The following is a 27,760-nucleotide window of genomic DNA, read 5'->3' as shown; positions in this document are numbered from 1 at the left end:
CTGTATACTGCATACTGCGCTCCTGAGTAGTATGCAGTACGTACTGTATACTGCATACTGCGCTCCTCAGTAGTATGCAGTACGTACTGTATACTGCATACTACGCTCCTCAGTAGTATGCAGTATGTACTGCATACTGCATACTACTGAGGAGCGCAGTATGCAGTATGCAGTATGTACTGTATACTGCATACTACTCAGGAACGCAGTATGCAGTATGTACTGTATACTGCATACTGCGCTCCTCAGTAGTATGCAGTATGTACTGTATACTGCATACTGCGCTCCTGAGTAGTATGCAGTATGCAGTACATACTGCATACTGCATACTGCGCTCCTCAGTAGTATGCAGTATGTACTGTATACTGCATACTACGCTCCTCAGTAGTATGCAGTATGTACTGTATACTGCATACTACGCTCCTCAGTAGTATGCAGTATGTACTGTATACTGCATACTACGCTCCTCAGTAGTATGCAGTACATACTGCATACTGCATACTGCGCTCCTCAGTAGTATGCAGTATGTACTGTATACTGCATACTACGCTCCTCAGTAGTATGCAGTATGTACTGTATACTGCATACTACGCTCCTCAGTATTATGCAGTATGTACTGTATACTGCATACTGCGCTCCTCAGTAGTATGCAGTATGTACTGTACATACAGCAGAGTATGATTGCAGGTGTGGGTCACGTTTTCTGTTGTGGTGACAGAACATGACGTATTACAATGAATGAAATTGTAGAAAAGGTGAATTAAAAAGGCTTTTACCCACAAAGTTTGATTTTATTTTTATTTCAGGGAATGAGAGGGATTTGTTGCTCATATCACAGCCAGAAATAAGTGCGGTGACACATATTTTAACTTCCTCCCTTGATGTATGAGTGGTAGCAAGCAGAGAGAGGAAGTCACAAAGGGCACACAACACAGCTGGGTTTTTCTTCATGTGTTATCTGAATGGTGTGGTGCTGTGGTACGATACGTTGAATATATTGCAAATTTGGCAATCTTTCAATCTTTTTATCTTTCGGTGTGATCTATAAGAAGGAAGCTTTGCTGCGATTGCATTGGGTTTTTTTTATTAGTCACTACTGAGTGAGCCTTGATATAGATGAAGAATAAACATGTGATCTCTTATCAAGCCAACAAATGGCTGTATTTCTAAAGAGCTTGTGAGTAAATGTAAATGATTCTTTCTCCATTGTTTATAGTTTAGCTCTACACCCTGAATATTACCTGCCATTTGCTTTTGTAGACAACTGTTTTAGTGAGACATTTCTACACTGACAACAACAACAGAAATCCTTTAAAACTCTGACGGCCCGCCAGCAGTATATACTGTATACTGTATGGTATCATATGAAACTAGAAAGCCACCAATCCATTGGTACCAACCATGTCATGCTAGCTTGTCGGGAAGATTGCAAAATAACGCTACGAAGTTACGCTAAATTTTGGTGAGGATAAACTAGCATGGCGATTTTCAAAGGGATCCCTTGACCTCTGACCTTAAGATATGTGAATGAAAATGCATTATATGGGTACCCACGAGTCTCTCCTTCACAGACATGCCCGCTTTATGATAATCACATGCAGTTTGGGGAAAAAAACATGCAGATTTTTCTAAAATGGTGTATTTGAATATTTCTGCATACTGGGGTCAATAAACATCTTGGAATTACATAAAGTGGGTATCACTGTAAAGCTGAGACTCTTGTGGATCCAATGAGCCCAACTGTATTCATGTGTGATGATGTTAGTCCCCATAGTAGCCATTTCATTGTATTGAGATCATTTTTTGTAATTCAACCTCACTGTATAAAATGACCTGTGGTGACCTCTAGGATAATCACAGCCTCATGAAACTTTACAACCACAAACTACAGACGTAGAGCATTCAGAGGATGGCTTTCCTAGGTAGATTGACAATAAGGGGGGTTTCTGAGCAGTTTCCAGAACAGAAGTGCTCGCTAATCAATCACCGAAATCACCAGCATGGCTTTTTCTATGGTGTTCCTCAAGGTCTTGGTATCTTAACGTGGTATTTAGGAGGGATTTTAGATTATTTTTTTATCAATTTTCAGGTGGTAAAAAATGTATAAATTTAGCACCAAATCTGTGTAACAAATGGTATCAACCCAAAAATTGCTTCAACAATTTATGCGACATACTACAGCATGGGGATGACCATCACAAACTTATATCATCATGTTCTACGCTCTTATACTGTTTCACAATTTATTTTAATTGATTCATTCATTTATTAATTACTTTTTATTTCTTATTAATGACTAAAACAACTTGACACACAGTGCTGAGCTGCAGCTCAAATTAATCTTCAGGTTTCAAGTTTTCAGATGATGTACACCACTTCTATGTGACATCTACTGTTGACTTTTTATCAACCACTGAACATCCCCTGTCCCCCACCTCTACACCTTTAAAAAAAGAGGTCGGAATGGTAAGGGGTTAAAATACATGTAATGGAACTAAGTTTCAGCTAGTTCTGAACCTGCAGGTTATTTTTGAGAAAAAATAAATAAATAAATAAATAAATAATAATAATAATAATAATAATAATTATTATTATTATTATTATTATTATTATTATTATTATTAATAATAATAATAATAATAATAATAATAATACAAAGAAACTACATGATTTATAAATAATAAAATGCATAATAAATGTTATATTATCAACTATTAATTAAAGATGTTTTCTTTAATTGTTAAAATTAAGTTCATAATTATTTGAGCAAAATGCTGGGATTATGTACCCAACTGTACACACACCCACAGAAACATGCTCACATTTTTTCACAATGAAGATAATTACATTCTCACAACATTTAAAGCTGAGCTGGTGCTGCTTGATTGCACCGAGCCTTCTTTCCAGCTACAGTGTTCATTAATTGTATGAGTACATGATTTTTGACCTTCTCTCTATAATCTCTCTCAGTACTTCTCTTTATCTCTCTATCTTGCTGCTCTCTCGTGCACAAACGAGACAAAAGCCACGCTGAGACTCTTTTCAGTCTAAATTATTAATGCTCTAAAAAAAAAAAAAAAATCACAGTCTGGAGCACAGGTGTCTGTGAACATGACAGCCACCATGGATCTAAATCATAATGTGCACAACCACACATGCGCACCCTGCTCATTAAGGTGTATTTACACACTTCCCATGCTGCCTTGCTGCTTCGCCCGGCATCGATAGGCGCGGTCTGTTCGAGCTCTGCATTTCCATCACTCTCTCCCCTCCCTCTTCTCCACCCACCCTCATTTACGCTCAGCACAGTGTGGACCTCTCGCACCAGTGGCTGCTCTCTCCACTACACCTCTCATCCTCTCATCCTCTTGAAACTGTCTATTACACTCTCCTTTACTGTTTTTTGCTGCCCTTGTCTCATAGCTGATGATATATGAGGCAGGGGATCAGCCTGAAGTGGATCTCTGTGCGTTGGATCTCTGAGTGAGAGAGGTGAGCTGAACGTCTGTCTTTCCCACCAGGAGTGCTTTGGACTGGCGACAGCATCACTGATGCAGGTTGCATCCCGTGGAGCGGCGACCGGGCAGCCTCAGGAGAAAGAGAATAGACCGGAAACCCACGTGCACGCCTGAGATGTGCTTTGTGTTTTGAGGAGAGTGGACTGGAAAAGGGAGGCAGAAGGCAGCAACAGAGGGAGGGGAGCATTTAGTAAGAGGCGCCCAAGTCACAGGGGTTTGGGGGAGGTGGGCGTGGGGGTCTGCGGGGAGTGTTTTAAAAGTGAAAGGAGGAGTGTGTGTGCTTGTGGGGGGGGGGGGGATCTGCTCTGCTCTCAGATCAAAGAACTGGAGGGGAGGATTGCTTTTCGCTCAGTCTGAAGAGTCGCAGAGAGACTGGGGAGTCACAGGCTCTCCAGGGACAGTGGCACTACAATTAGAGACCAGAGGCTGTCTGCAGCACTGACTGAGAGACAGAGGGAGGTGGGTAAGGACACAGAGTGGGAGGGCCAATCAAAGGACCTCATCTGGACAAAGGTGAGCGTGCTTCCTGAGTGAACACCAGGAGGAACGAGGAAGAGGGTCCCTGCTGGAAATTGGCGACGTTCCCTTTCCACAAGAATCCATAAGAGGATCCCATCATGGCTGTCCAACTCATGCCCGAATCAGCCGTGTGTTTGCTCATGGTGAGTCTCAGAGGGGGTATAGTATTCATCATCTACTGTCTGTCTTTGTTTCTTTCTTTCTCTCTGCTGTGTCTTTCCCTCATCACTCTCTCCTCCCCATGGAAAAAATGCTAATGCAGCCACTAATGCAGGAGGTTGAGCTGCTGTCATCTCATTAAAAGGGATGCTGCTCGTTTGCTCCTCCCCTTTACTACCATCTACAATCCTCCGATAACTTCTAAAAGCCGCTTTCCGTACTGAAGAACCGGCTGTCTCTTGCATCCAACTCAGAAAAACTCCAGCTTTTTTGTCTAACTCCTCCACGTGTTCGACTGCTGCAGTGGTGAATGGGAAAAAATCCCTCACAGACAGACAGACTGCCGCAGGCACTGGGATGCGGTGCTGAACACGGTGTCTGTGCATGTCTGGACACAGATGTCATTTAATATGTCTTGAAAATGGCATGTGTGTGTGCAGTGCATGTAAATAAGTTGCTAAAAAGGTGTGCTATGTGTGTGTGTGTGACATTAGCATCCCATCTTCAAGACTGAATTCAATCACACACTATAGAGAAATTTCTGCAGCCCATGGCAGAGGATTTGTAGGATCTTGTTAGTGTAGAATCCAGACCCTCGCTGACATGAAACAGATTGGCTTGGCCTGGTTCAGATCTGGCCATAGAGAGCGATGAAATAGAAACACACTACATGTGTAAAGCCATTGAACTCCTCCCTCACCCTCCTCTGTCCGGCCGCACAGTGAAACAATGGCAGTGTGGCTTTGCTGCACGTGTAGAATACAGATAAGGCATAAGGACCCCCTCTTACGATCAGCTTCAATGGATATTAAAGTACACCCCCTGTATGCAGGGTGACTTTGTATAAGGGAGCTTGTTCTGCTCATTCTCATTCTATAGTGTTGGCATCCTGCAGTCCCAGGGGGAGTCATGCATCGCAGCACTACCTGCTATCTCCACCTGTCATGGCTGTCTGTTACTATGGCGATAGGCCATGCACCCCACTCTAGGGAGGGGCAAAAAGGAGCAGGGACGGAGAGGAGATAGATGATGGACAGGAAGGGAGGAAGGAGAAAAAGGAAGTGTGAGTGATGAGGGAGGGAGTAAGAAAAGGAGTGAAAGTGAAAGTGACAAATATTATCACCTTTACAGTTGTCCTCTCCAAAATAGATTTATCCTTAAGGGATTTTTTTTTTTTTTTTACCTTGTATGGCGTGGAGCCAAAACTGGGTTCATCTTCTGGCATGGTGTCCCTTGACTCCATTTTACACTGCATATGTGAGCATTAGCATAGAGGGCGTTACCTTACAAGTGCTCTTACTGTCATAGCTGTCAGCCCAGATGTTCTGTCTGTCACAGGAAAACCAGCTTACTGTCACAACTTTTTATATCATCACTTTTCCGTTTCCGATTATAGCCACACATCTACTATTTTCTCACCGTTCAGAGCCGCTCTTCTTCGCCAGTTGGCAACAAGCGAAACACTTCAATATGGCTCTTTTTGGTGTTTTCTTTGGCAGAGATTTATTCATGTTCTGTTGGTCTCACCAAGAAATAAGAAATAACATGATTTAAATATGGTCTGTGTTGAATTTTCCTTTGAATCCAGGCTGAACAAGATTGACGTCGGATAACTAATTTCAGAGTTGACTTGTTCACCGTGGCATTTGTATTCACGCTGACAAGTTCAGAGCTTGAACCTATCTTAATTATTCATGGGAGTTTACGCAGTGCAAGTGTGTTCATGTGTGTGTGTGTGTGTGTGTGTGTGTTTGTGGGTGAGCCAAGATTAATATTGATCATGCTTCCTGCCTCTGTCTGTATTAATATTTCAGGTGAATAAGTGATTATCTCCTGCAGTAATTACAGGAGCTGCTTTAATAAGCACAATTCGCACTGACAGCACAACAAATAACACACGTTCAACATTCACACTCATCGCTCACCAAGCTAGAGCGAGATTTGGCAGGAAGCGACCTCATTCGGTTACCACAAACAGGACAAATTACGTCTTCTTGTTTTCTGCCATGCATCCGTTATGGCTGATACAAATAAATAAATGCAGTAAATTGTGTTTTAGTTCTCCTCTGGGCTTTATCGGTCTGGAACTAATGTGATTGGGCCAGACTTACACTAGCTCAGCTATAAAACCGAATGGTCTCATGTCTGTCATAGAGACTGGGCCAACTATTGTATGAGATTTATGGCTAGTACCTTAATATTGCTAAGAATGGGTTAGATCAATAAAATACGATGACTGGGAGGAGAAATGGATGAATGAGTCTTAGGGAAATTATACTTTTCTTTTTATTTTTTAAATGCATTACATCTTCACAGATTAATTAAATACGGGCATATCTTACATATTTATATATATATATATATATAACCAACATAGGGAGGATTTCATGCCAACTGTATAGTATTTAAATGGACCGACATCTCTCTCTCTCTCTCTCTCTCTCTGTCTGCTCTGATGGGTTTCTGTTTTAGGGAAAGGATGAAGAGATCAATAACAAGTCTGTCTCCAGCCAAGACACACAGAGACATGCTGTCATCTGATATTGGAGCAGATCACAAACTAGATGGTATCATTTGACCTCAATTAGACGTGCTACAGCTTTACTGTTGAGATCTCTATCACAGGGATTTCACATGTCTCCTATAGCTTTGTCTTTCACCTAAGATTTAAATTGTATTTGTTTACTAAAAGCTTGTTATGAATAAGCAATTTACAGAGATTATCTATAAGGAAAACAAGCCTTTAACGGCTTTCTTAAATTGTTCTGGTGCCAACTTTAAGATATGAGATGGCAGAGCGTTCCATATCACTGAACCTCAGTAAACCAAACTGTAACTAAGATGTTCGACACACAGGAGGTCTGAGTTTGGAGTTATATCGAGTCGAATAATTGTAGAATTGTTGATTATAGAAACATTGAAATATGAGGGAAGGTTCCTGTTCAAAGAGCTGTACACAAATTAAGCGATCTGAAGTTTACTCGGTAAACACTGAGGATGCCGGACAAGAGACACAAAGGTCGAGATGAGTGAGTTTGATGTTCACAGTTAATAATTCTTAATGCTCGTTTCTGAAGACGAAAAATAGGGACGAGTTTTGACTACTGCACAAGACTGGCGTCTATTTTGATCCTGAAAATTCGTTCCTTTTTTGTGGTTCAAACTAATGTGTGTGCTCTAGATTGTAGGATTCCCTTTTGTACTTTAAATCAGAACTGGAGCAGCTGTAGTCTCTCCACCGTGCTCATCACTGAGCCGATTAGCTCCGCTCTTCAGGGCTCAGAGAAGAGCAGCTATATCTCCAACATGGATATACCTTGGGGGGGGGAGCCCTGATGTAAAAAATGAACAAAGCCAAATTAAATTTATACAGAGGTGCTTTAAACCTGTACCTTTTGGGGGGTAAATAACAGCAGTGATTACAGACTAAATCCAACAACATCTTTAAGGCTTCAATTAGAGCGGGTTTAGTTTTTTTTACGCATGCAGCTAATCCAGGATTTATCATAAATTGAGCACATGAAGTGTCACATAGAATCATAATTAGAGACGGAGATGTCAAAAAATGGAACACAGTTTATCTCAATGTTTTGCTCCGGCTCATCTTCTTGTATTTTTGCAGATCTCTTGTGGCTGTCTTTCTCCATATGCAGGGGCAGTTGATCAATATGCATTTTTTCTATCTGTTACACTGGGCACAGCTGAGAGAAAGCAGGGCAACTTGGTATCTTGACACACACGCAGAAGCTAAGTGGATTATCTTCGTATTGCTGGAGGGTTCTGCTCTGCATAGAGTGAGAGAACAGTAGCCCCCTCAGTGATACAGCAGCAGTGTGCATGTTAGACCACTTCTGTTTCCTGCGTGACAAATGCTCTGTGATGTGGTGACATCGTCGCACATCTGCCAAAGCAATGATTGACGCTCATGTGTGGCTTGAACTTTGCCTCGTTGTGAAGTCATGTTGATAACCTGATAATGGAGGTGTTAGTTATACTCGGGCAAGCATCCAGCTATATAAAACCTATAGAGGCCAACGCAAAAACAAAGACCATACTTATTTAACCTTTATGAGTAAAAAAAATCATAGAGATTAGAAATTTCTTTTCCAAAAGTGTCCTGGCCAAGATAGGCAGCAGCAAAGTTACACGGTTGAAAACATAAAACAAACATAAAATATAAAACGAAGACAAATTACAGCATCATCAGGTATCGAAAAAACATTCAACAGCATTCAAAACATCTGCAGCCAGATGTGCCTGCTTCCAAGTCTTTTAGAAGCACTTTAAAGACATTCAGTGAGACCAGCTCTCGAAGATTCAGGTCATTTTATAGCTGATTCCAAGAAGAGGGATCAGCATACTTGAATGCCTTTTTTCCCAGTTCAGTACGGACTTTGGGGATAGTTAATGGGATTAAGTCCTGGGAGTGAAGATGGTAACTTCCTGTACTTTTTTGTAGGTTCGTAGGTAAGATGGAAGCAGACCAAGAATAGCCTTATAAATAAGGACAAGGCAGACCATCCTACCCGAGCATACAAAGAGCAATGGTGTGTAAGGGCTTTAAATCTCCATGGTAGACAGTATCCAGCGTGTAAAGGCTTTGAGAAGATGCATGCATGTATAGAACATCGCCGTAGTCCAGCACAATAAAGGTGCCAGCAACGAGACCCTTTTTGGCCTCGAAGGAAAAGCAAGTCTTGTAGCCGCCCTTCATGTTGGCGTCCATGTCTCTTCATTACTACCCTTCATTCAATTATCCTGTCACTGAGGATGGAGGCCAGATGACTCAGAGTGATCAAGCCAGATGATTCATTCAGCGGTAATCAAATCACCGCTCTATGACGTGATGTTACATGTGACTTAATGTGCATTGTGTCAAAATGAGTGCTCATCCCTAAAAACTTGACACAATGAAATATGAATTATTATTATTATCAGTGTTTTTGGAGATTATTTTCCCAATATAAGATTGTTGTTTCCATTCCTGATGTGATGCACACTACGATAGAGAGCAGCCAGTGTACACACGAGGGTTGAACAGTATGGGGGAGGGTTAGCAGAATGACATCATACTGAGATAATTGATTATTGCCCTGCAACAATGGCAGAGGGGGAGAGAAGCAGATAACATTTTGTGTAAGTGTGTCTGATGTACGTAACTGTGGACATTTGGTGCATCTGATTTGAGCGAGCACATAGTGTACAGTAATTCATCTCGAGGTTCTCCAGTTTATACCCTGTCCGCATAGATTCCTGCTTCTTATGGGTGATTAGTAGGCTATGAGAAGCACAGATGGCATCTCGTTATTGTTTTTACTGATGTCTCACTATCTGCCACTTTATGTTCTTGTCCTAAGTGCTTGATCTTCTTTCTCTCCACTTCCCTTTTTGTATAGGCTATATGCGTATACAGTGCTTTCTCTATAATAAATAAATAAATAAATAAAAAATCAGAATAATTTCCCAGTTAATCATTTTCCTAAAGCTGCAGTGTGACTGCAGAACAGTCATGCTTGAGTGATGTTAGGAGCTGGTTGTGCTGATGTCAGCTATCTAAAGCTCTGTAGTTGCTGCAGGGGGAAAGAAACACTTTTACTTTACAACAGGAAAAAATGCATTCAGTGAGACCCACACCTTTTCACAGATGGCATTTCATTATTATTTATTCTTTTTTTTTACTAATATTGTCTCACTATCTGCTCCTTCCTAATATTCTTTAAAAGTTTTGTGTTTCTTCTTTTCCCCCCACTTCCCTTTTTTATTATTTATAGTGCTAGTTTCTCCATAATAAATAAAAAAAAACTGAATAAATTTCCAGTTAATCATTTTACTAAAGCTGCATTCTGACTGCAGGACAGTCATGCTTCATTGATGTTAGGAGCTGGTTCTGCTTCACTTCACTGTTTACTTAGCTAGTATAAAGTAAAATGGCCTAAAAAGGAGTTAGGCTTGATCTATAGACTTATATATTTGTCAGTCTCAAACATAAAACAGCAGCAGGCCTTAAAGGGACTGTTTGTAAGAATCGGAAATGCTCGTTAACAGCGACACCTGTGGCCGTTAAGTCAACGAAAGTCTGCGTCGGGCTCGCGCTTGTGTTCGCTCTACATAGACATGAACGAGCATAGCTCAAAACAGTGAAGCGACACACGTCAGCTAAAACCACAATATCACTCTATAGTTCACCTGCTTGGCAGTAATGTTAGCTGACCAGACGGAGGTCTCTCCATGAATCACTGCTGATTCTGGTGTTGGCTTTTCCTGCTTCAGCCTCCCAATGTTATGATCTTGTTCACAAAAGCGTGGACTCAATTGCAGGCACAAAACACAAGTCTCTTGAAGGTGTAATAAATATAAATTTATTACAATAATATAAATTGTAAACTGTGAACAGGGCTGGAGTTCCTGGAGGTAAGGATCCAGGTCGATTAGGAGCAGCGTGTAGGAGTGAGCAGGCAGGTTGGTATCAGGAAGCAGCCACAGCTGAACAGACCTGAACAGAGGACAAAACAGGGTGAATCCAAAAATCCCAAAACACGAGCATAAGCAAGTCAAAAACCAAGATACAAGGGAGCCTGAATACGTCATGTACCACTGTGAGTGACGGAACGATCTGGCGATGAGTGGCAGGAAGACCGGGGTAGATATACTGCAGGTGTGTGTGATGATTGGTTGATTGTTTTCAGCTGCTCCAGCAGTGCCCGCCCAGAGGAGGAGGAGGAGGAAGGCCACACCTCCCAACACACTGACAGACTAGACAAACAGGGAAAAACACACAGGAGACAAAAGGGCAGGGAAACAGAGGAAACACAAGGAAACACTAGGCTGCCAAGATGATAACATGACACCCGACCGCGGTCGGAGGAAACAGGGAAGACACTGGCACCCGGTCGGAGACGATAACGTTTCTCGCTGCGGAGCCCCGTCACTTCACAAGACACGGGAAACCTCTGTTGGTCTGGAGGAGCTGCAGCAGTTATTTCTGCACAAACGTCCACTGTACATTCACTAGATATTCTCAGAGCTACTAACTCTCCTGCAGTGTGTAGTGTGCGCGCATGCATGTGAGGTGGAGCGAGCTGAGTGAAGGCAGGCAGTCAAGGGAGCAGAGGAGCAGAGTACAGCAGAGACTCCGGCCCTGGAGACCAAAGCTACGGTCTCCCCCGCGTCCTCCGACCGCGGCCAACACTGTTTAACAGACCGGCTTCACTAGATATAACTTTGCGTTTTTGGTGCTTCCGTGTAGATTGGGATGGAGTCTTGTCTGAACAGCGTAGCCACATGCGAGCGTGCACGGAACACCGACCCGGTGATTTATACGTGTAAGATGTTATAAACAGTCCTTTTAAAATAAGAGCCAGATTTTTTCATTGCAATCTATCACACAGACTGTCGGGCTGAGGACGCATCATAAAGTTGTTACTAAAGTTGTTCTGGCTAACATGTCAGCTAACATCCAGATCACAAACTAGATGGTAAGTTTGTCTTTCTAACAGCTGCTGCTGGATACCGGGTTAATGAGAGAATTGACATTTATTTTAAGACAATGAATTTAAAAAGGCAAAACATTAAGCTTCAGAGAGCTGCAGAGATGGATATAATAGTTTGTGGGTTCTTACATTACATGTGTTCAAGTTCATGTTACTATAAAGGCTTTGATGACTGCAGGTTTATTCTGTTATCTTGATGTTATTACATCATTAGCTGCTTCAAGGTTGAGTGTAAAACCATTTGCTGAGTCCACGAAGTCGTGCACACAGCTGCAGGTGTGATATTGATTGAAGCTTTGATTCTCTGGTGTCCAGCTTTGAAAGTTATCCATGATCACAGTATTGATTGGCCTGTCTGTATGATCAAAGGGGTATCATAGAGGAATCCTGGTTTAGGCTGGATTTGGTTGTAACCTTTTCTTCAATACCATTTAAACCAGAAATTCACTTATTTCCGGAGTAAGAGGAAGAGAAAACATGGAAATGAGAAGAAAAGAGAGTAAGCAAGAGTAAGCAAGAGGAAGCGCAAGCGAGAGAAATGGTTCTCACCTCTCACCACATGCATAAATGTATAAGGGTTGGTGTGTGTGTGTGTGTGAGAGAGACCACAGCATACTATTAAATCTTCTGAGCTGTTTACACTGCAGCCTGTTTAAGGACTATTGATGAGCTGCAGAGGTGAAGGCGCCTCAATTCTAATTGACTTCACCAGAGTATCTGCTCGCTCAGCTGTGGTCATTCGTGTGTGTGTGTGTGTGTGTGTGTGTGTGTGTGTAGCCAGAGGATGGTCTCAGGTGTGAATATGTGAAGTGTTTGCAGAGTGTGTGTGTGTGTGCGCAGTGCATCCCGCCCTGCATGTTAATGTACGCGGCAGGCTTTCAGTGGAGTGTGAGTCTAATGGCCGACCGGCTGGGCCGTGAGCCTGGTTATCAACTGAGCTTATCTTGTGTTAGGTGATGTGAGGAAGGGGTTAATGAAACAGCCATTAGCGAGCAGGATGTGACCCAGCATGTGCACCCTGGCAGATGCTCATCAAAGTGATTCCCTGTCTCTCTCTCTGCCTTCATCCTGATGTTTAATAGGGCTCTCCATCTCTGTTCTGGGTATACCTCTGCAGGTGCATTGACTGAAATTGCTCAGATGAATCAAGGCATGCTAATTATGTGATTCTTGGGTCGACGAGTTTGTGCATAAACTGTCTGGCTGCGTGTGTATTTTGCATTCACTGTACGATACTGGCCATTTCATTGATTGAACAGCAGCACGAAAAAAAGAGCCGCATCTTTTTCCTTCTCGCCCACACATGCTTCTACGTTTACACACCATACCCGTTTACTCACACATGACCTACCATGCGGTGCAGTCGATCAACGCTTCCAGAACAAACAAGACAGAAATGTTTGGATGAGATTCCTGCAGCGACTTCAGGAGATTCACATCACATCATTTTTCAGTTGGCTGGCAGGATACTGCCCACCGCAAAGCCCACATATGACATTTATCTGACGGCTGTCCCCTTTAGAAGGTCAAGCTGCCGTGGAAATAAACCTTTCATGGAAGATAAATGAGGGTTTTCTGCTCGGTGTTGCAGCATCTAAGCACAATGAGCTCAGCGTATTCCAGTTTAATCAATCATGGCCGAATCTGAGGCAAGCCTCTGGGTATGGCAAAGGTGTACTGCATTTACCAGCAGAGGAGGTCAGTTAGTGTACGCGGTCTATTGCTTTTTGTGTCTGGTTGTGGATCTCATCTCTGTGAACAAATTTGTTGTGAATTTAAGGTCATGAAAAAGAAGTTAAAGTGGTTTAGGTTGGATTTGTGGTTTTTCTGCTTATCTGCTGCTCGCCAGTTTTAATGTAATGAATCAATAAATTATTTTCCAGGGCAATGGCGGTGTCACATTTGCAAGGTGCCACCTGTCATGTGTGCCAGGATGCAGGTTTAGGGGAGGGAGGCATGGGAGGCGGAGAGCAGCAGAAGCACCAGGCGGTCTGATTGGCTCGCCATCTGTCTCTGGGACCGAGCAGATGTCTGAGTAGAAAGACCAATCTCTATTCGCTTCCAGGTTCACTTTCTCTCCCTTTTGTGTGTGCATTTTTTTTGCCATAAATGTATGCACGTATGTATAATTTTGTGACGGTTTCACACTCTTGGTTGACACAGGTCCCAGTGGGGCTGATTGTCTTCCATATGGAGTGAGTTAACAGAGAACAGGTCCTTGTCATAATGAAGAGCTGTCTTGTTAGCAGCACTTACAGGATAGACAGCCACCGACATGACCCGTGAATCACTTTACACATTTGCAATATTCAACCTTCACTAAACAAACAAAAATAAAATATTGTTTTTATTTCGTGATCAAAATGAGCAGTAGAAAGAAGGGCTTTGTTTTAATCCCTTTCTCGTCACCCTCTCTTGAACCGGGGTTCACTGTCCATCAGGATTAGCTGAGAGTCTCTAATTGCTTGTTAGCATTGTAATTGGCAAAAGAACACACAAGCTAAAATTTCCAAAATACTTTACGTATACACAAACCTGTGAGATGAACATGTGCATATTTATGAAACTGGAAGAATATTTTGCTGATTCCTCTTTTTTTAAGTGAGCCACAGTGCCAGACATTGTGTGAATCACAGAAAAAATAAAACCATCAGACTAGAATAGAAGGAAGGACTAAAGGAGAATATACTGTAGAGCATTTATTGTGAAAACTAATAGTTTGATGGCATTCGTGTTTCTGCACCACTTGGGGGTGAAATGGCCTGCTTTAATATGCCCTTTTGTATTTTATTGTATTTTAACTATTAGTGTCTTTCCTCTGTAATGTGGTGTTTGGATAGTGGCTTACACATTTTTCACTATTGGAAAACAATTGCCCTACAATCACACACCTGTTGGCTCATATACTCAGTGAAAACTAAGAAAATATTCTGTATATTTTATATTTTTACCCCTAATGAGGACTCAGTAGGTGAGCAGGTGTTGGTCTGTTTGTGCGGTAGGGACATCGCTCAATCATGTGCATAAACAGTGAAACCAGCGGAGGGGGAGCAATCAACATCCTGTTGTAACAGGAAGCAGCATGGTTTCTGAGAAATGTGACTTAATGTGAGGCTTAATATTGAGAAACACCTGGCCTACCACAGCTCATCTGTTGCTGCATGATTAATGGTGTCACAAAGAACAGTGAAATGTTTACACTAGTTCATTTTCGACATTGTTTATGTAAAGATCGTATTAGCCAACTAACAGGGAGAATCAGCCTGAATCAGCTCAGAGACTGACGTAGCAGCATCTCTTTTGAAGGGTTTCTCACTTTCAGAGACAAAAGTGTGACCATGGTTGTCATAGCAACAGCTGTCTTACAGCAAAGCATTTTGAAAAGATTGTTAATGCTCTCTTTAATGCTCATTACAAAACTTTATCAATTCATTGATATGATTATAAAACTTACAGCAATAAAGTTGTCTTTTTCTCAAATTAAATAATCTGCTTCATGTTGGGGCACGGTGGTCACCTGTTTCATAAAATGAATACTTTCAAGTTTATTTATCAGACGAATACAGTGGAAATATTTATAAAAGTTTCTCAGAGTCCAAATATCTCTGAGAAACAAATACCACGTTCAATCCAAAATTCAAATGATGATATGAAACTGAGAAAAACAGAAAATTCTCATGTTGAGAAATTGACACCAGAGAAGACGTGGTATTGTTGCTTAAAAATTACTTAAAGCCTCTGAACACCCCCACAGGTGTTTTCAGTTAATCTGACTGATTAGACCTCTTCTCAGGACTGTTGGTGCCTTCAAATGAAACTAGTGAGCTCGTGTTTACAACATGGGAAGTCGTGTGCACAATGTGCTTGCCGTTCAAGTGGTTAAGTTGTGAGAAGACCGCTGCTAAGGAAGGAAGGAAGTGGGTAACGTAATGCAGTAAATGCAAAGGCATAATGACAGAGGAAAAAGATGAGGCCGTTGGGAATAACAACATTTACCTCAGATATATTATAAAATTACAAAGAAAAACAATAAAATTACAATATATATTAACTTATTATGCACTGACAACGTCAACAAACGCATCACAACTCGTGAACTCGGAGCTTTCAGAAACTTTCCACTTAAGAGGTCGTGAATACCACAAGAGGGGGGGGCGGTCATATGGACTCTTCTCGTGAACACGGTAAACACGACCCCATTTGATAAACTCATTGAGTGACATCGTCCTGAGTCTCCTGTTAGCTTTGTTCAACCTATTAAGGTGGGACAAATTACACCTTTATCATTGTTACTGGTAGGTGAAGATTTGAAACCGAATAAATTCCCATCAAAGCTTTGGCCCATCTTCAACCTGAGCAGAGGTCTAATCAGCCACAAGAACTGAAAACACCTGTGTGGGTGTTCAGAGGCTTTAAATGATGAAACAATTATCAAAATAGTTGCTTTAATGATTTTCTGACAATTATGTAATCTTAGCAGCTGTGAAGAAACTGAATGCAATAAAAGATCTGAGTTTGTTCAACTAAGCCTACATACAACAGGGTAAAAAGAAACAAGATATATATAAATATATATAGTCCATATATAAAGTAGCAAAAACAATGATGTCAGGTCACTTTACTTGTGTGTTTGTGATAACTGAGGCTTACGTGTGTGCTGGGTGGCTATTTATAGGGAGGAATCGGTGGTTTTAAATGTGGAAGTGACTCCTCTCTGAAACTCGACAGCAGAGCTTTGACAGGATTGAGAAAAGTACAGGGGGATATTACCACTACGCACATTTTACAGATGATTCACCGTGGCGCAATGGAGGAAGGAAGATGATGAAAGAGCAGGACACATGCAGTAAACTGGTCATTGTAGCTTCTCTCGTCTGCCTCTAGAGGGAGATGAAGACCTTTGAATCGGATCCAAATAAAGCCTTTTACTTTCCTATAAGGAAAAAGTAAATTACGCTTATATGTGCATTTAATGATATGCTGTGAATTTTGCAAGGTTTATTGGATCCCTGGGGGGTTGCAGGAGGTGTTCAGTTTTGTCCTTTTGAATGGCATTTCTTCAGCTGGTCTGAGCTCAGTTGCTTAGTTAAAACATGCAACCCCTGCAGTTATGAGCAGGTCAGGGAGCAGGAAGGTCAACAGTGCTTCTCCACAGCATGTTACTATAAATGGCATCCCCCCCATGAGTCCATTCACATTTATACACACACACACACACACTCACACACACATATATAGGGTAAAAGCAGTTCACGATTGTTACTGTTAAATGAAGTCTGTGTTTTGTTCCAGTTGCTAAAAGGCTGACAGACTGATACTATGACTGATTGATGACTGATGTCAGAGCTGCTGATTTTAAGCATTACACGACCTTAGCCCCACTAATCCCCTCTGTAATGCATAATATATTACCCAGCAGACACACACCAGCCAGCAGCCCTTATGAGTATCGCTTCAAAGCCACATCTCATCTGAGCATATGCACCCTCTTTTTTTTTTTAGCAGATCCTGTTTCAAAATTATTCAAATAAGATTCAAATAAAGTTATTCTGTGTTAAGTATATCATCTACATCTCGGTAGGAGCCAAAGCCCTGCAAACTATATGAATCACAGTTTCTTTAACCTATCCTAAGGCACCGTTTCCAGGGGAAGCTGCCCAATGCATGCAGTCAGTAATTAGATTTTTAGTAAAAATCCAGGTCTGGATAAGTATGGAAAAAAGAAAAGAGTATGGAAAAACATTTCTGTTTCCAGACTTTTGCCCTGTTCTGTTTTCTAAAATATAAAATTCAGACTTTCTAAAAAATAAATTGATCATACAAGCAGCAGAGTGTTTTTATGGTGTTTGGAGCAGTTAGCGTAGCCAAAATGTTTACTAATGTGTGAGAGAGCACGGGCCATAGCGAGCTTGATGTTGCTCAAAGCAAGGCAAGAAGTAAGGCAGGCTATGGCCTGCAACTGAACGCACATTCCTACGCAGAGCTGCCTCTACATCTGCATGTCACAGCCTGCAAAAGAGCTCTGTCCCAAGTGCCTTATAACTGTGTCAAATCCGGACATCAGCAACCAAATTAAAGATTTTGAAAGAAATGTTAAATCCAAAGTGGTAAGCACTACACATACAGTAAAGCATGGAAACACTCTCTGTGGTCAAATCAGCTGACGCTACTATATATTTAACTTCAGGACATCTCTGACTACATACATGCTGAAAATCAAACATTTTTATGTATTAATTTAGATATTTTCCAAAGTAAAAGTCCCAAGAAGTGTATTATTCAACTTTTTCCCATCGTCCACTGTTAAAAAAGTTAACAAAAATCGCATTAAATCGTAATATCAAATCGCAATACTTGTAGAATCACAATACTTAAAAATCTCAATACATATCGAATCAGCACCCAAGTATCGTGATAGTATCGAATCGGGAAATAGGTGAATCATCCCAGCCGTAATACATAGCATCACAAATAAACAAATATTAAGCTTGTCTGAACAAGAAAAGAAACAAAATAATGTGGGGGAACAATAATATAATATGATTTGTTCAGTATGTTAAGGGAAAACAATTACGAGAATAGGTTATACCGGTGAGTTTACTTGTTCTTTGGGCAGAGATGTTTGACAGTGAAACGTCTTCCAACTTTCTACGTAGGAGTGTGGACTGAACGGCCACAATGGGTAAAAGCAAGTTTTCCAAGGGCTGGCTTGATCCCATATAAATTATAAAGCCTTGTTGGTTTAAGATTTCAAATGGGGGAAAAAAAGCTAGATGCAAACTTTGTGTAAAAACAGTCGACATCTCCAACATGGGGGAGGCAGCAAATGTAAACCATATGTAAGGGGCAAAAGTTGTCTAATATGGTCTGAAAAATCTAACGAGAAGCCTGGAAATTTGAGTCTGGAAAAGTGTGGAATATGTGTAAGAACCCTGTCTAGTGCTGACGACTGAGCAGCTACATTTGAGCCATCAGGAGTTTCTTGCACATGAGGTCATCTCAGCAGCAGCGAATGAGAGAGGAGAGATCATTTTACCCTTCTGTTTTCATCATCCCTTTATCAGGCCAGTCCAGAGCTGAACCATTAGACATTACCCTGTAGCCTCCGGGCTACTGCTGCTGGTGACGCTTGTCTCTGATGTGTGACTGTGCAGCCAATTAGGCTGTCGTCAGGCTATTAAATAGGCGTTATCAGTCACTATAAGCCTCATAGATGTGGGTCAGTAGGGGCCTACTACACCAACTAGTAGGTTTGATCATCTATTCACATGGTAGATCACTGAAAGAAGGTATAAAAGAACACGAAAGCGACCTCTAGAGACCTAAAGAAGCCTTTTTGTTTGTGTTCAAAATGTTATCTTTCATTCAGTTCAGAAGATTTGTATTATAGGTGCAGACACACTGTACATTTCCATTAAAGGCATCAGTGTAGAGCTGCAACAATATTAATCGATTAGTTGTCAACTATTAAATTAACTATTTTGATAATCGATTTGAGTGATTTTTTAAGAATGGTCAAAATTCTCTGATTCCAGCTTCTTAAATGTGAATTTTTTTCTGGTTTCTTTACTCCTCTATGACAGTAAACTGAATATCTTTGAGACATTTGAGGACGTCATCTCGGGGCTTTGGGAAACACTGATCGACATTTTCTGACATTTTATAGACCAAATAACTAATCGATTAATCAACAATGACAATAATTACTGTCGATTTGTTGCAGCCCTACCTCAGTGTTACTGCTGTAGGATCATTAAAATCTATATATTTTTGTGGTGAGACGTTTAGTGCCTATATTCACACACACAAGGTTTCCATTTCACATTATATTGCCATACTTTCTCCTTCAGCATCTCTTCTGCTGCTCTTCAATTTAACTGTTGCATTCAAATGGAAATATATAAAATCCGACTTTGAACTGAAAAACAAAACAGCAAATCCCCCCACAGCCATATCAGCAATATAAGTATTTAGAGTAATTCAGAGTACAACAAAGGTAATACTTCTCTTCTAATGTCGGATGGCTGTGCCGTCAACTATATTGCCATTTATTGAAGCTGTATTTGTTGCAAAGATAATTCACATTCCTTTCCACGCCCTGCTGTTTGGATATCAGTGAAAGCAAGTCAATACCATTTACCATCAATACCAGTATACTTTAATCCTTGAATTTTGTCATCTTCTTTATCACATCCTGAATCAGAGTAGTAATTTCACTCCAAGAAGAATCGTCGGTATGGGAATGACATGTTAATGGATGCATGTTTGTGCTACGGACTCTTGGACAAGGTTTCAATTATTGTCGGATCAGAGATACAAGACAACAAAGAGACGAAATGAAAATGTATTTTTCTGTATTAATATTCCAGTGATGGGAATCCAGATCGTATCATTATGGAGATAGCAGAGTATTTCCATTATCTGTCCTAGTATAACATCTGCTGTGGATGCATTTTTACATTATTCATGACGACTGGAGATTTAGCAAAGATCAAATTTTGGCAAAACAATAGGCTAATTGATTTTTATATCCACTGTAATGCAGGTTTAATGTCTTAGTCTCATACACTTTGTCATATTTTATTTCAATTGAGGACATATCTGCATGTTTTGTGTGAGGTTCAGCAGTAGAGGGCAGTGTGTGAATGTGGGTGGGCGTTATGTCAGGACTGGTACATGCAATAGTGAGTGTGTGGCCATGCTTTGGGCGTGTGTGTGTGTGCGTGTGTGCGTGTGTGTGTGTGTGTGTGTGCGTGTGTGTGTGTGTGTGTGTGTGAGTATACAGCATGTGTCAGAAATATAGAAATAGGTCAGATTTCATTTCAAACAAAACGAGTATGCTAAACATGCAAAGCCAGGGCTCTGTGTGCTCGTAAAGCATTATATGTGTAATGACACATGATGGTAGATGATGAATCTGGATTAGGACTACAGTGTGTGCAAAGATTGATGCCATAAAGACACAGCAAACGGTAATTTAACCACAGTGGGCTCTCAACCACGCTGTCACCCTCTATGTGTCTCTCTTTCTCTCTCTCTCTCTCCCTCCCTGCAACGCTCGCTGTGCTGCTGTCTGCAGAGAATGCCGGTTGCCCCTGACAACGGTTGCTAGGAGACCATTCTGGAGTGACTTCATAGCATCGGGGCACGCTTATACCGTGGCTCACGATGAATGAAACCAATTCACTATTCCTTCGAACACAAAAATGTGCATTTAAATCTGGGGGAAATACATCAATGTACACATGTGTGGTGGGTAGAAGGTGTTTTCATGTGCTGTAGAGGCAGTCGCATCTAGCAGAAGCTTCTTAGCTGCTACGAGATGTGAATGTAATCAGTGGGATGGTTATGTTTTTGTTGAATCTGGCTAAAACAACACATTTTTAATCAGTGGGACCACAAAGCCTGCTTCTTTGGTTGGATGGAAGTTATGGAAATGAGATTGATTAAATATTCTCTCTCTCTTTTTTCCTCTGTCGCTGCTATTTTGTCTTGCCCACTCTCTCCTCTCTCCCAATCCCTTATGTCCTTCTCCAGCAAAACCCTGCTCACATTACCCTCTACCATCCATCTTTCTCCCTCTCTAATTCTCCGTCTCTCTGCAGTAGTGAGATAAGATGTTCCTCCCCTCTGAGCTGTGGCGAGGTGTGAGAGAAGAGGGGCTTTCCCTTCTCTGCCTTTAACTACCTCCAGCCCTGCAGGCCAATGAGGGCAGCCACACAGAGCGAATGTATATCTCTGTGCATATTGGTGGAGGACATTTTTCTGTATGTGTGTGTGTGTGTGTGTATGGGCGTATCAATGTGCATGTGCAGCATGTTTCCTGGGATTGCTGTTTAATGAACTCTAGATTGGATGTCAGACAAATTCCCTCTGGCAACAATCAAGCCCGGCTCTCTCAAACATGGCCAGGACCCCTGGCTCTGGGAACGGGCTGAAGTAGTTTCACACTGCAATATATCACAGTAAATCTCAGCCTTGGCCATGAGGCCGACACCAAACAGCAGTAACCAATTGCGTTAAAATCTTATGTTGAAAGCTCCTGGAGCCGGGACAAACCTCTCTCTGGTCTTCAGATGTTTCAGTATGTATACGAGTGAGTTTTTAAAATATCACGACCTATCACCGCTGGAGTAATTCCTGGATTAACCCATCTACTGTACAGCAGCTTACCTCGAGTCTCCACCAGGAATGAGGATTTTAAATATTTAATGATGATAATGTGGCTAATTGATTTAGACGGTAATTAACACTCTTCTTGGCTTACTACTTTAATCCCACTGATACCACATAGATCTGCCAATATCTATTTAGCGGACTGCTCTTTTGCCTCTGTAAATGACTTAATCTGCATGCAGAAATAACTTCGCACTGCAAAACAAAACAAACCATGAATTATTTTCCTTTTCCAGGACAATGAAACGTGGATGCACCAGACGTACATTTTCGGCAAAACATGTAAAGCTGGGGACATACCAAGCCGACATCAAAGAACTAGCGGCGACGAAGGCCACCAGTTGCGTCGCCTCACGTTGCCCATTTTGTTAATTTTCGCGTATCAGCGCCTTGTTATTAATACATAGTCGGACGACTGACGCTACAAACTGAAAGTGAATACATCTGCTCTGTACGGAGTCTCAGCTCAGAGTAGCAGGTGTCTCAGGACAAGAGAGAGTTGACAGACAAGATGATGGCGGAGGGTTTGATGTCGAAGCGAAGAACAAAGTGTCTATTTGTCAATATTAAGGTTTAAACCCAATGCTTTAAGGGAACCATAACGTTAATGTGGTAATCGGCATGAGGAGGACGGAGCGGTCACAGCCGGTGTGCACAGTGGAGCAGCGCCAGATGGAAATCTGCGGCCCCGCAGTAAAAGCTCTACCGGAGAGGCCAGACACACAGCGATCCGAAGTTAAAGATCAAAGTAAGCGCGCTACACATATTGACCGTCATCTTTTCTTGTAAAATGTCCGTTGTAATCGGTAACACCGGTGTTGTCACACGTTTATTAACCGGTGGTAAAATTTCCTCACTGTCACATCCTTATTGGCTTGCTTTCCTCACGTCCGTTTCTCTTCTCGCGCACTGATTTGTTCAAGCTGAACCTCCAATCAGAGTGATTTTCTCTCAACGATGAGCTCCGCCGGCCAAAAAGATTCCAATACAGGCAGATTAGAGCAGACAGTGCGGGACATACCGAAAAAACTAGGCCGACAGACGCTCATCGACGGCCCCAAACTGACCGACGGACGAGCGTCAGTTTGGTGTGTCCGGGCCTTAAGGGTCCAGTCTATCTTATTTTCCATCAGACCACCCACAGTATTGACAGTGATTGTTAACAGGCACACATCTTGTTGTATCTCCAACTCCACCCTCAGTCGATGCTATTGGTCGGCGTGGAGAAGTCGTCCCAGTGTGGTGCATGAGAGTCGGCAGCAGTTCGCTCTCCCGTGGCATTGATTTAACTGTAATGTGTGTGACAGGGTTGAACATTGACTTATGGGTCCCTCCTGTTCCCAGCCAGACACCTGGGCACACACGGTGAATAACGATGAATATGACTTCTCTCTTCTTCTTTTTCTTCCTCTCCACCTGTCTCTTTCTCTCTGTTGTGCTCTGCCGCGGGGCTGCCAACCTGCTTTTGTTCAATTTGGTCACCTGGGTTGCTGGAGCAGGTAAGTTTTGATGCAGTCTAGCTTTAAAAAAAACACACAAGCAGATATTCCCTAGATGAAATTTCAATTCAATATCAAAACTAAATAAACTATCTAAGTGAATTGTGTGTGGCTAAGTAAACAGCGGAGTGTTGGAACGGCCACAATGGCAGATGGGACAACAGATTAAAAGACAAAAAGACATCGGGTTGGAGCGGCTCTAAAAGAAAGAAGAGAACCTCTAATGCTCCTTTTCTTGCCGTGATGTAGTTTAATTGATAATCATTGCAATTAATTCCTTTGTTTCCCCGTGAAGTTACAGTCTGTTTAGCAGCGGCTAATTACCTCAGCCCATTGGACGTCTGCTTTTTGCAGCGTAATTGCAGCTCTCAGTAGAAACACAAACAGCCAGAGAAAATTACACACCATTTTCACATTTGTCCGCGATGTGGTATATTTGCTCAGTGCAAAAGGCTGCTGTTTATACTGTAACGTTTGCAATTGGCTGCATGTACCAGAAAGTATTGTAGCAAGAATGAAAAAGTGCACAAATCAAAAAAAGAAAACTAGAACCACGAGGTATTAGAGCGATAAATATAAAGACACTCTGACATAGGGGTGTCAGTTCACATGTACGTGATGGAAAAACTCACCAGGGATTCATTTTGGGGTCCAGCTGGGGCGACAGGGACGGGAGTGAGGATGAGGAGAGGGGGAATGGGAGAAGGGGGGGATGGGTGTAAGGGCAATGTGCAGTATATTGCGGTGTGCACCTCACTGTGCAGTATTGTCCTGTGATTGTAATGGTTATCACCCCTTATATCCTGGCATCCACCCATTCTATCCTTTATGTATTGCTATGTGCAGGTTTAATAGTGGCTGGGAAGGGTTGGGGGCAGGGACGAGGTGTGTGTGCATGTGGGATTCGCTGACAGGTTAACATTCACTGTCAGCAGTAATGCGCGATGGTGATATATGGGGCTGTATGTCACTGTGGCTTGCCAGACACATGCTCATCCAGACTGGTGGGGGGAAAAAGCACATTTTCAACCTCCTAAAACAATATTTCTATAATACAGTTCTGCCTAAAAACATTCACATACATAAACACACAGATCCTAGCTAAAGTAGCAATATATATTCAGCAAACATTACGGAAAGAGAGTGTAACCGTAGTAGTATATGGATCAAATGATTGTTTGGCAGAAAGGCATTCTGGGAATTGTGAAGGGTAAAGGTGCTCAAGGTTTATTTATTGAGAAGGCTACATTTAGGAGACTACCTTGGGTCTACTACTTCTCTGAGGTCAGAGGTCAGCTGAATAATGAGATTTGAGCTCTTCCCGCTGCCTCCTCCTTATAGAGACCTCTGCGGCACTTATCCAATTTTTACATCATCAATAAGTGTGTGGGAGAGGGTTAGCAGTTGATAAAGTGTGTGCCTGGGTGTTTATTCATCTGTGTCTGAATTGCGTCCTTGGTGTGTGTGTGTGTGCGTGTGTGTGTGTGTGAGCATGTGCTGTGATACAATCATATGGTCCGACGGCGATGCTCCGTGTGAAGTGATAAATTGTGTGATGTGAAGTGGACCGAGGAATGTTCTCCTACGGGAAATCTCCTGTTTAAATATGCTTTATAAATGAAATACATGACTGTGAATCCTGTTCATGGGGGTTCATTTTAATTAGATATTAATTGTCTCAATGATTGTGAATATTGCATCACATTTCTCCTTCTAGGCCCCTGAACACTGTTTTTGTTCAAACTGGAGCATACGTTCATGTTTGGGATCGTGCGGTCCAATTAAAATCGAAATGGTACTCGGGCTGGGACGATACACCTATCTCCCGATTCGATACTATCTCAATACTTGGGTGCCAATTCGATATGTATCGCGATTCAATTTTACTATTCATTGCGATTTTTGTTAACTTTTTTAACTCTAGACAATGAGAAAAAGTTGAATCATACACTTCTAGGGACTTTTACTTTGGAAAATATCTAAATTGATGCAGTAAAAATGTTTGATTTTGAACATGTATGTAGTCAGAGATGTCCTGAAGTCAAATATATCAGTCATTGTCAGACATTATTTATACATGTTTTTCCAGCAACCCAAAATTCAAAGACATTTCCCTCACAAATTAGTGATATTTCTTTCGGATTTATAAGGGACATGTAAAGTTTTATACTTCTGGTGAATATATTCCATCAATTTTATTTCCTGATATGTATTTTGTATATACAGTTCCCTTTGTTAACACCTTATTTTGAAAACTGGACGTAGTCACACATGTATACTTCCGCTAACTTTTTCCAAGTCCGTTGCTGGCTCTCCCATCAGCTCCGTTCTCTTTATACATCCATGGCTCAGCTTGATTGGGGACATTTGAATGCATTTAACTTTAATGTCAGTATATGGGTGCTCTACAGTTGTAGCGTCGGACGATTTGACCACGGAGATGAGAGTGACGGCTGGCTTGACCGCACGTTAACGTAAAACGATAACGTTTCCTGTTCATGACAGAGTTAGCATGCAGCCTTAGCCATGATGTCTAGCTCTGCTTTTCCTGGCAATGTGTGAAACCCAAAGTGTTTCCATACTTTACTGTATGTGTAGTGTTTACCACTTTGGATTTAAAATGGGAGGGTGCAGGTCGTATCCACGCGGACACTCCGCCGTTTTCTGCTTTCTCATTTCGGCTCGCTGTGGTTTGTTTTGGTTGACGGATACGGAACGGATATGACGTCACGTTACTCAGACTACAACATGAAAAACTTCTTTCTACCTCCACATAGACTCAAATGAAGCAAATATATCGATTCTGGCATTAAAAGATAGATTTCAAAATCGTTAAAAAATCGCGATACATAGGTGAATCGATTTTTTTTTCCCACCCCTAACAAGTACCCATGTTTCAAAATCAGGTTTATAAAATAGTATTCTGTTAATTCTCAGGACACTCTGACATTCTCATTCATCATCGATCAATTTGACACTACCTTTGCTACATTAGCACACACACACACACACACACACACATACTGTATATACTCTATAGGCCCACGGTGGCCATGCCACCTGCGGGTTGAACGTTATTGATCTCGTCCACACACTGTCGTGCTGAGATGTCTGTGTCGTCCAGGCCAGCCTGCGATCAATGCTGTTCAGCGACAGCAGCAGGTTCCAGTCTCTCTGCTTTTTCATGACTGCGGTGGTTATGTGACGGTGTAACAGTCGCCATGCGTGTTTCAGCTTGTCAGCACCAATCAATCAGCAGACTATTGACCACCAGCTGTGAGGATATGTTAGCACGGACGCTTTAACACCAAATCATCATCAGACCCATTTGTGCTTCTATTGGAAAAGAGAAACAGATGTTTTTCAACGACTGATTATAAATTGGTTAATTTGGGAATTTAAAATGTGAAGGTCATCGCTGTCACAGTGCAATATAGTCGTGTGTAAAGTTCTGTGGTGCATGCATGTGTTATACTGTGCACAAACGCTATGTCCGTCCTGGTTAATTTGGTTAATTTAATGCTTTTCTTGTCTTATCTGGGTCAATACAGAGAAGCCAGGCTAAAAATAATTGCGAGAGAAAGAAAGAGAGGCAGAGAGAGTAGAGCACTTCACTTGGTGTCATGCGGTCCAGGCAGTGAGGCTTGTAGCAGTCACCTGAACCGCTGGTGTCTTCTTCTCACACCATAGTTAGACCCAACCGCTGCGACTGAGAACAGGCAACAGTCACAGGAATGCACCCGTTTTATTTATTTATTTCGTTTTATAATGGCCTCGCTGCTCCTCCGTGCTCCTACCCCGGCGGACACTGTTGCTATGGCAACGGTAAGATGCAGCTTCGGAGCAGAGGTGATGAATTTGTCTGCGTTATCGTCCATTTAAAAGGACGAACCTTAACACACACTTAAACACACACAGAGATGCACTCAGCCATCACCCTTCATTTCGCAGTGTGTCTTCAACGGCAGCTCCAAACCACCAACATATCAGCCTACAATATGACCTGTTACATGTTATGAATACAGGTTCATGCTGCAGCTGTATAGCCGTGTGAGCGCGAGTACGTGTGGAAAAGGAGGGACGAGGTGTGTGTGCATCTGTGTGTTTGAGACTGTGACTCACGCCTTGTCTATTACAGTTTTTCTCAATTGTTTACACACAAATACTGGTACTTGACACACAATGACCACAACATGTAACTCATGCACCAACCCCCTGAACCAATTCTGCTAAACTACAAGCACAATTCCTGCTTTACACTCAAATTGCAGTTCTAAAACACACTTTTTTCAAAACACTACACACAATTCTCTGCATTTGGCACAATTTTCATGAAGAAAATCTCGTTTTCACAAGGAACACACTGTCATTCAAAATTCTAAAGACAATTGCCCTACTA

The 27,760-nt window shown here is 41.8% G+C and overlaps 1 protein-coding gene across 1 annotated transcript in view; it reads left to right on the top strand.

Moving 5' to 3' along the window:
- Positions 1-3,846: 3,846 nt before the first annotated feature.
- frmd4a (FERM domain containing 4A) overlaps positions 3,847-27,760 on the top strand; it is a 129,911-nt gene continuing 105,997 nt past the window's right edge. Inside the window, exon 1 of the mRNA XM_037766225.1 lies at positions 3,847-4,180. Coding sequence (XP_037622153.1) covers positions 4,136-4,180 — 45 coding nt within the window. The 5' untranslated portion in view covers positions 3,847-4,135. The remainder of the gene's footprint in view (positions 4,181-27,760) is intronic.

Source organism: Sebastes umbrosus, chromosome 4 (genome assembly GCF_015220745.1).
Source record: "Sebastes umbrosus isolate fSebUmb1 chromosome 4, fSebUmb1.pri, whole genome shotgun sequence".
Taxonomy (NCBI): Eukaryota; Metazoa; Chordata; class Actinopteri; order Perciformes; family Sebastidae; genus Sebastes; species Sebastes umbrosus.
The sequence above is the reverse complement of the archived record's forward strand: the minus strand, read 5'-3'. Positions and strand labels throughout refer to the sequence as shown.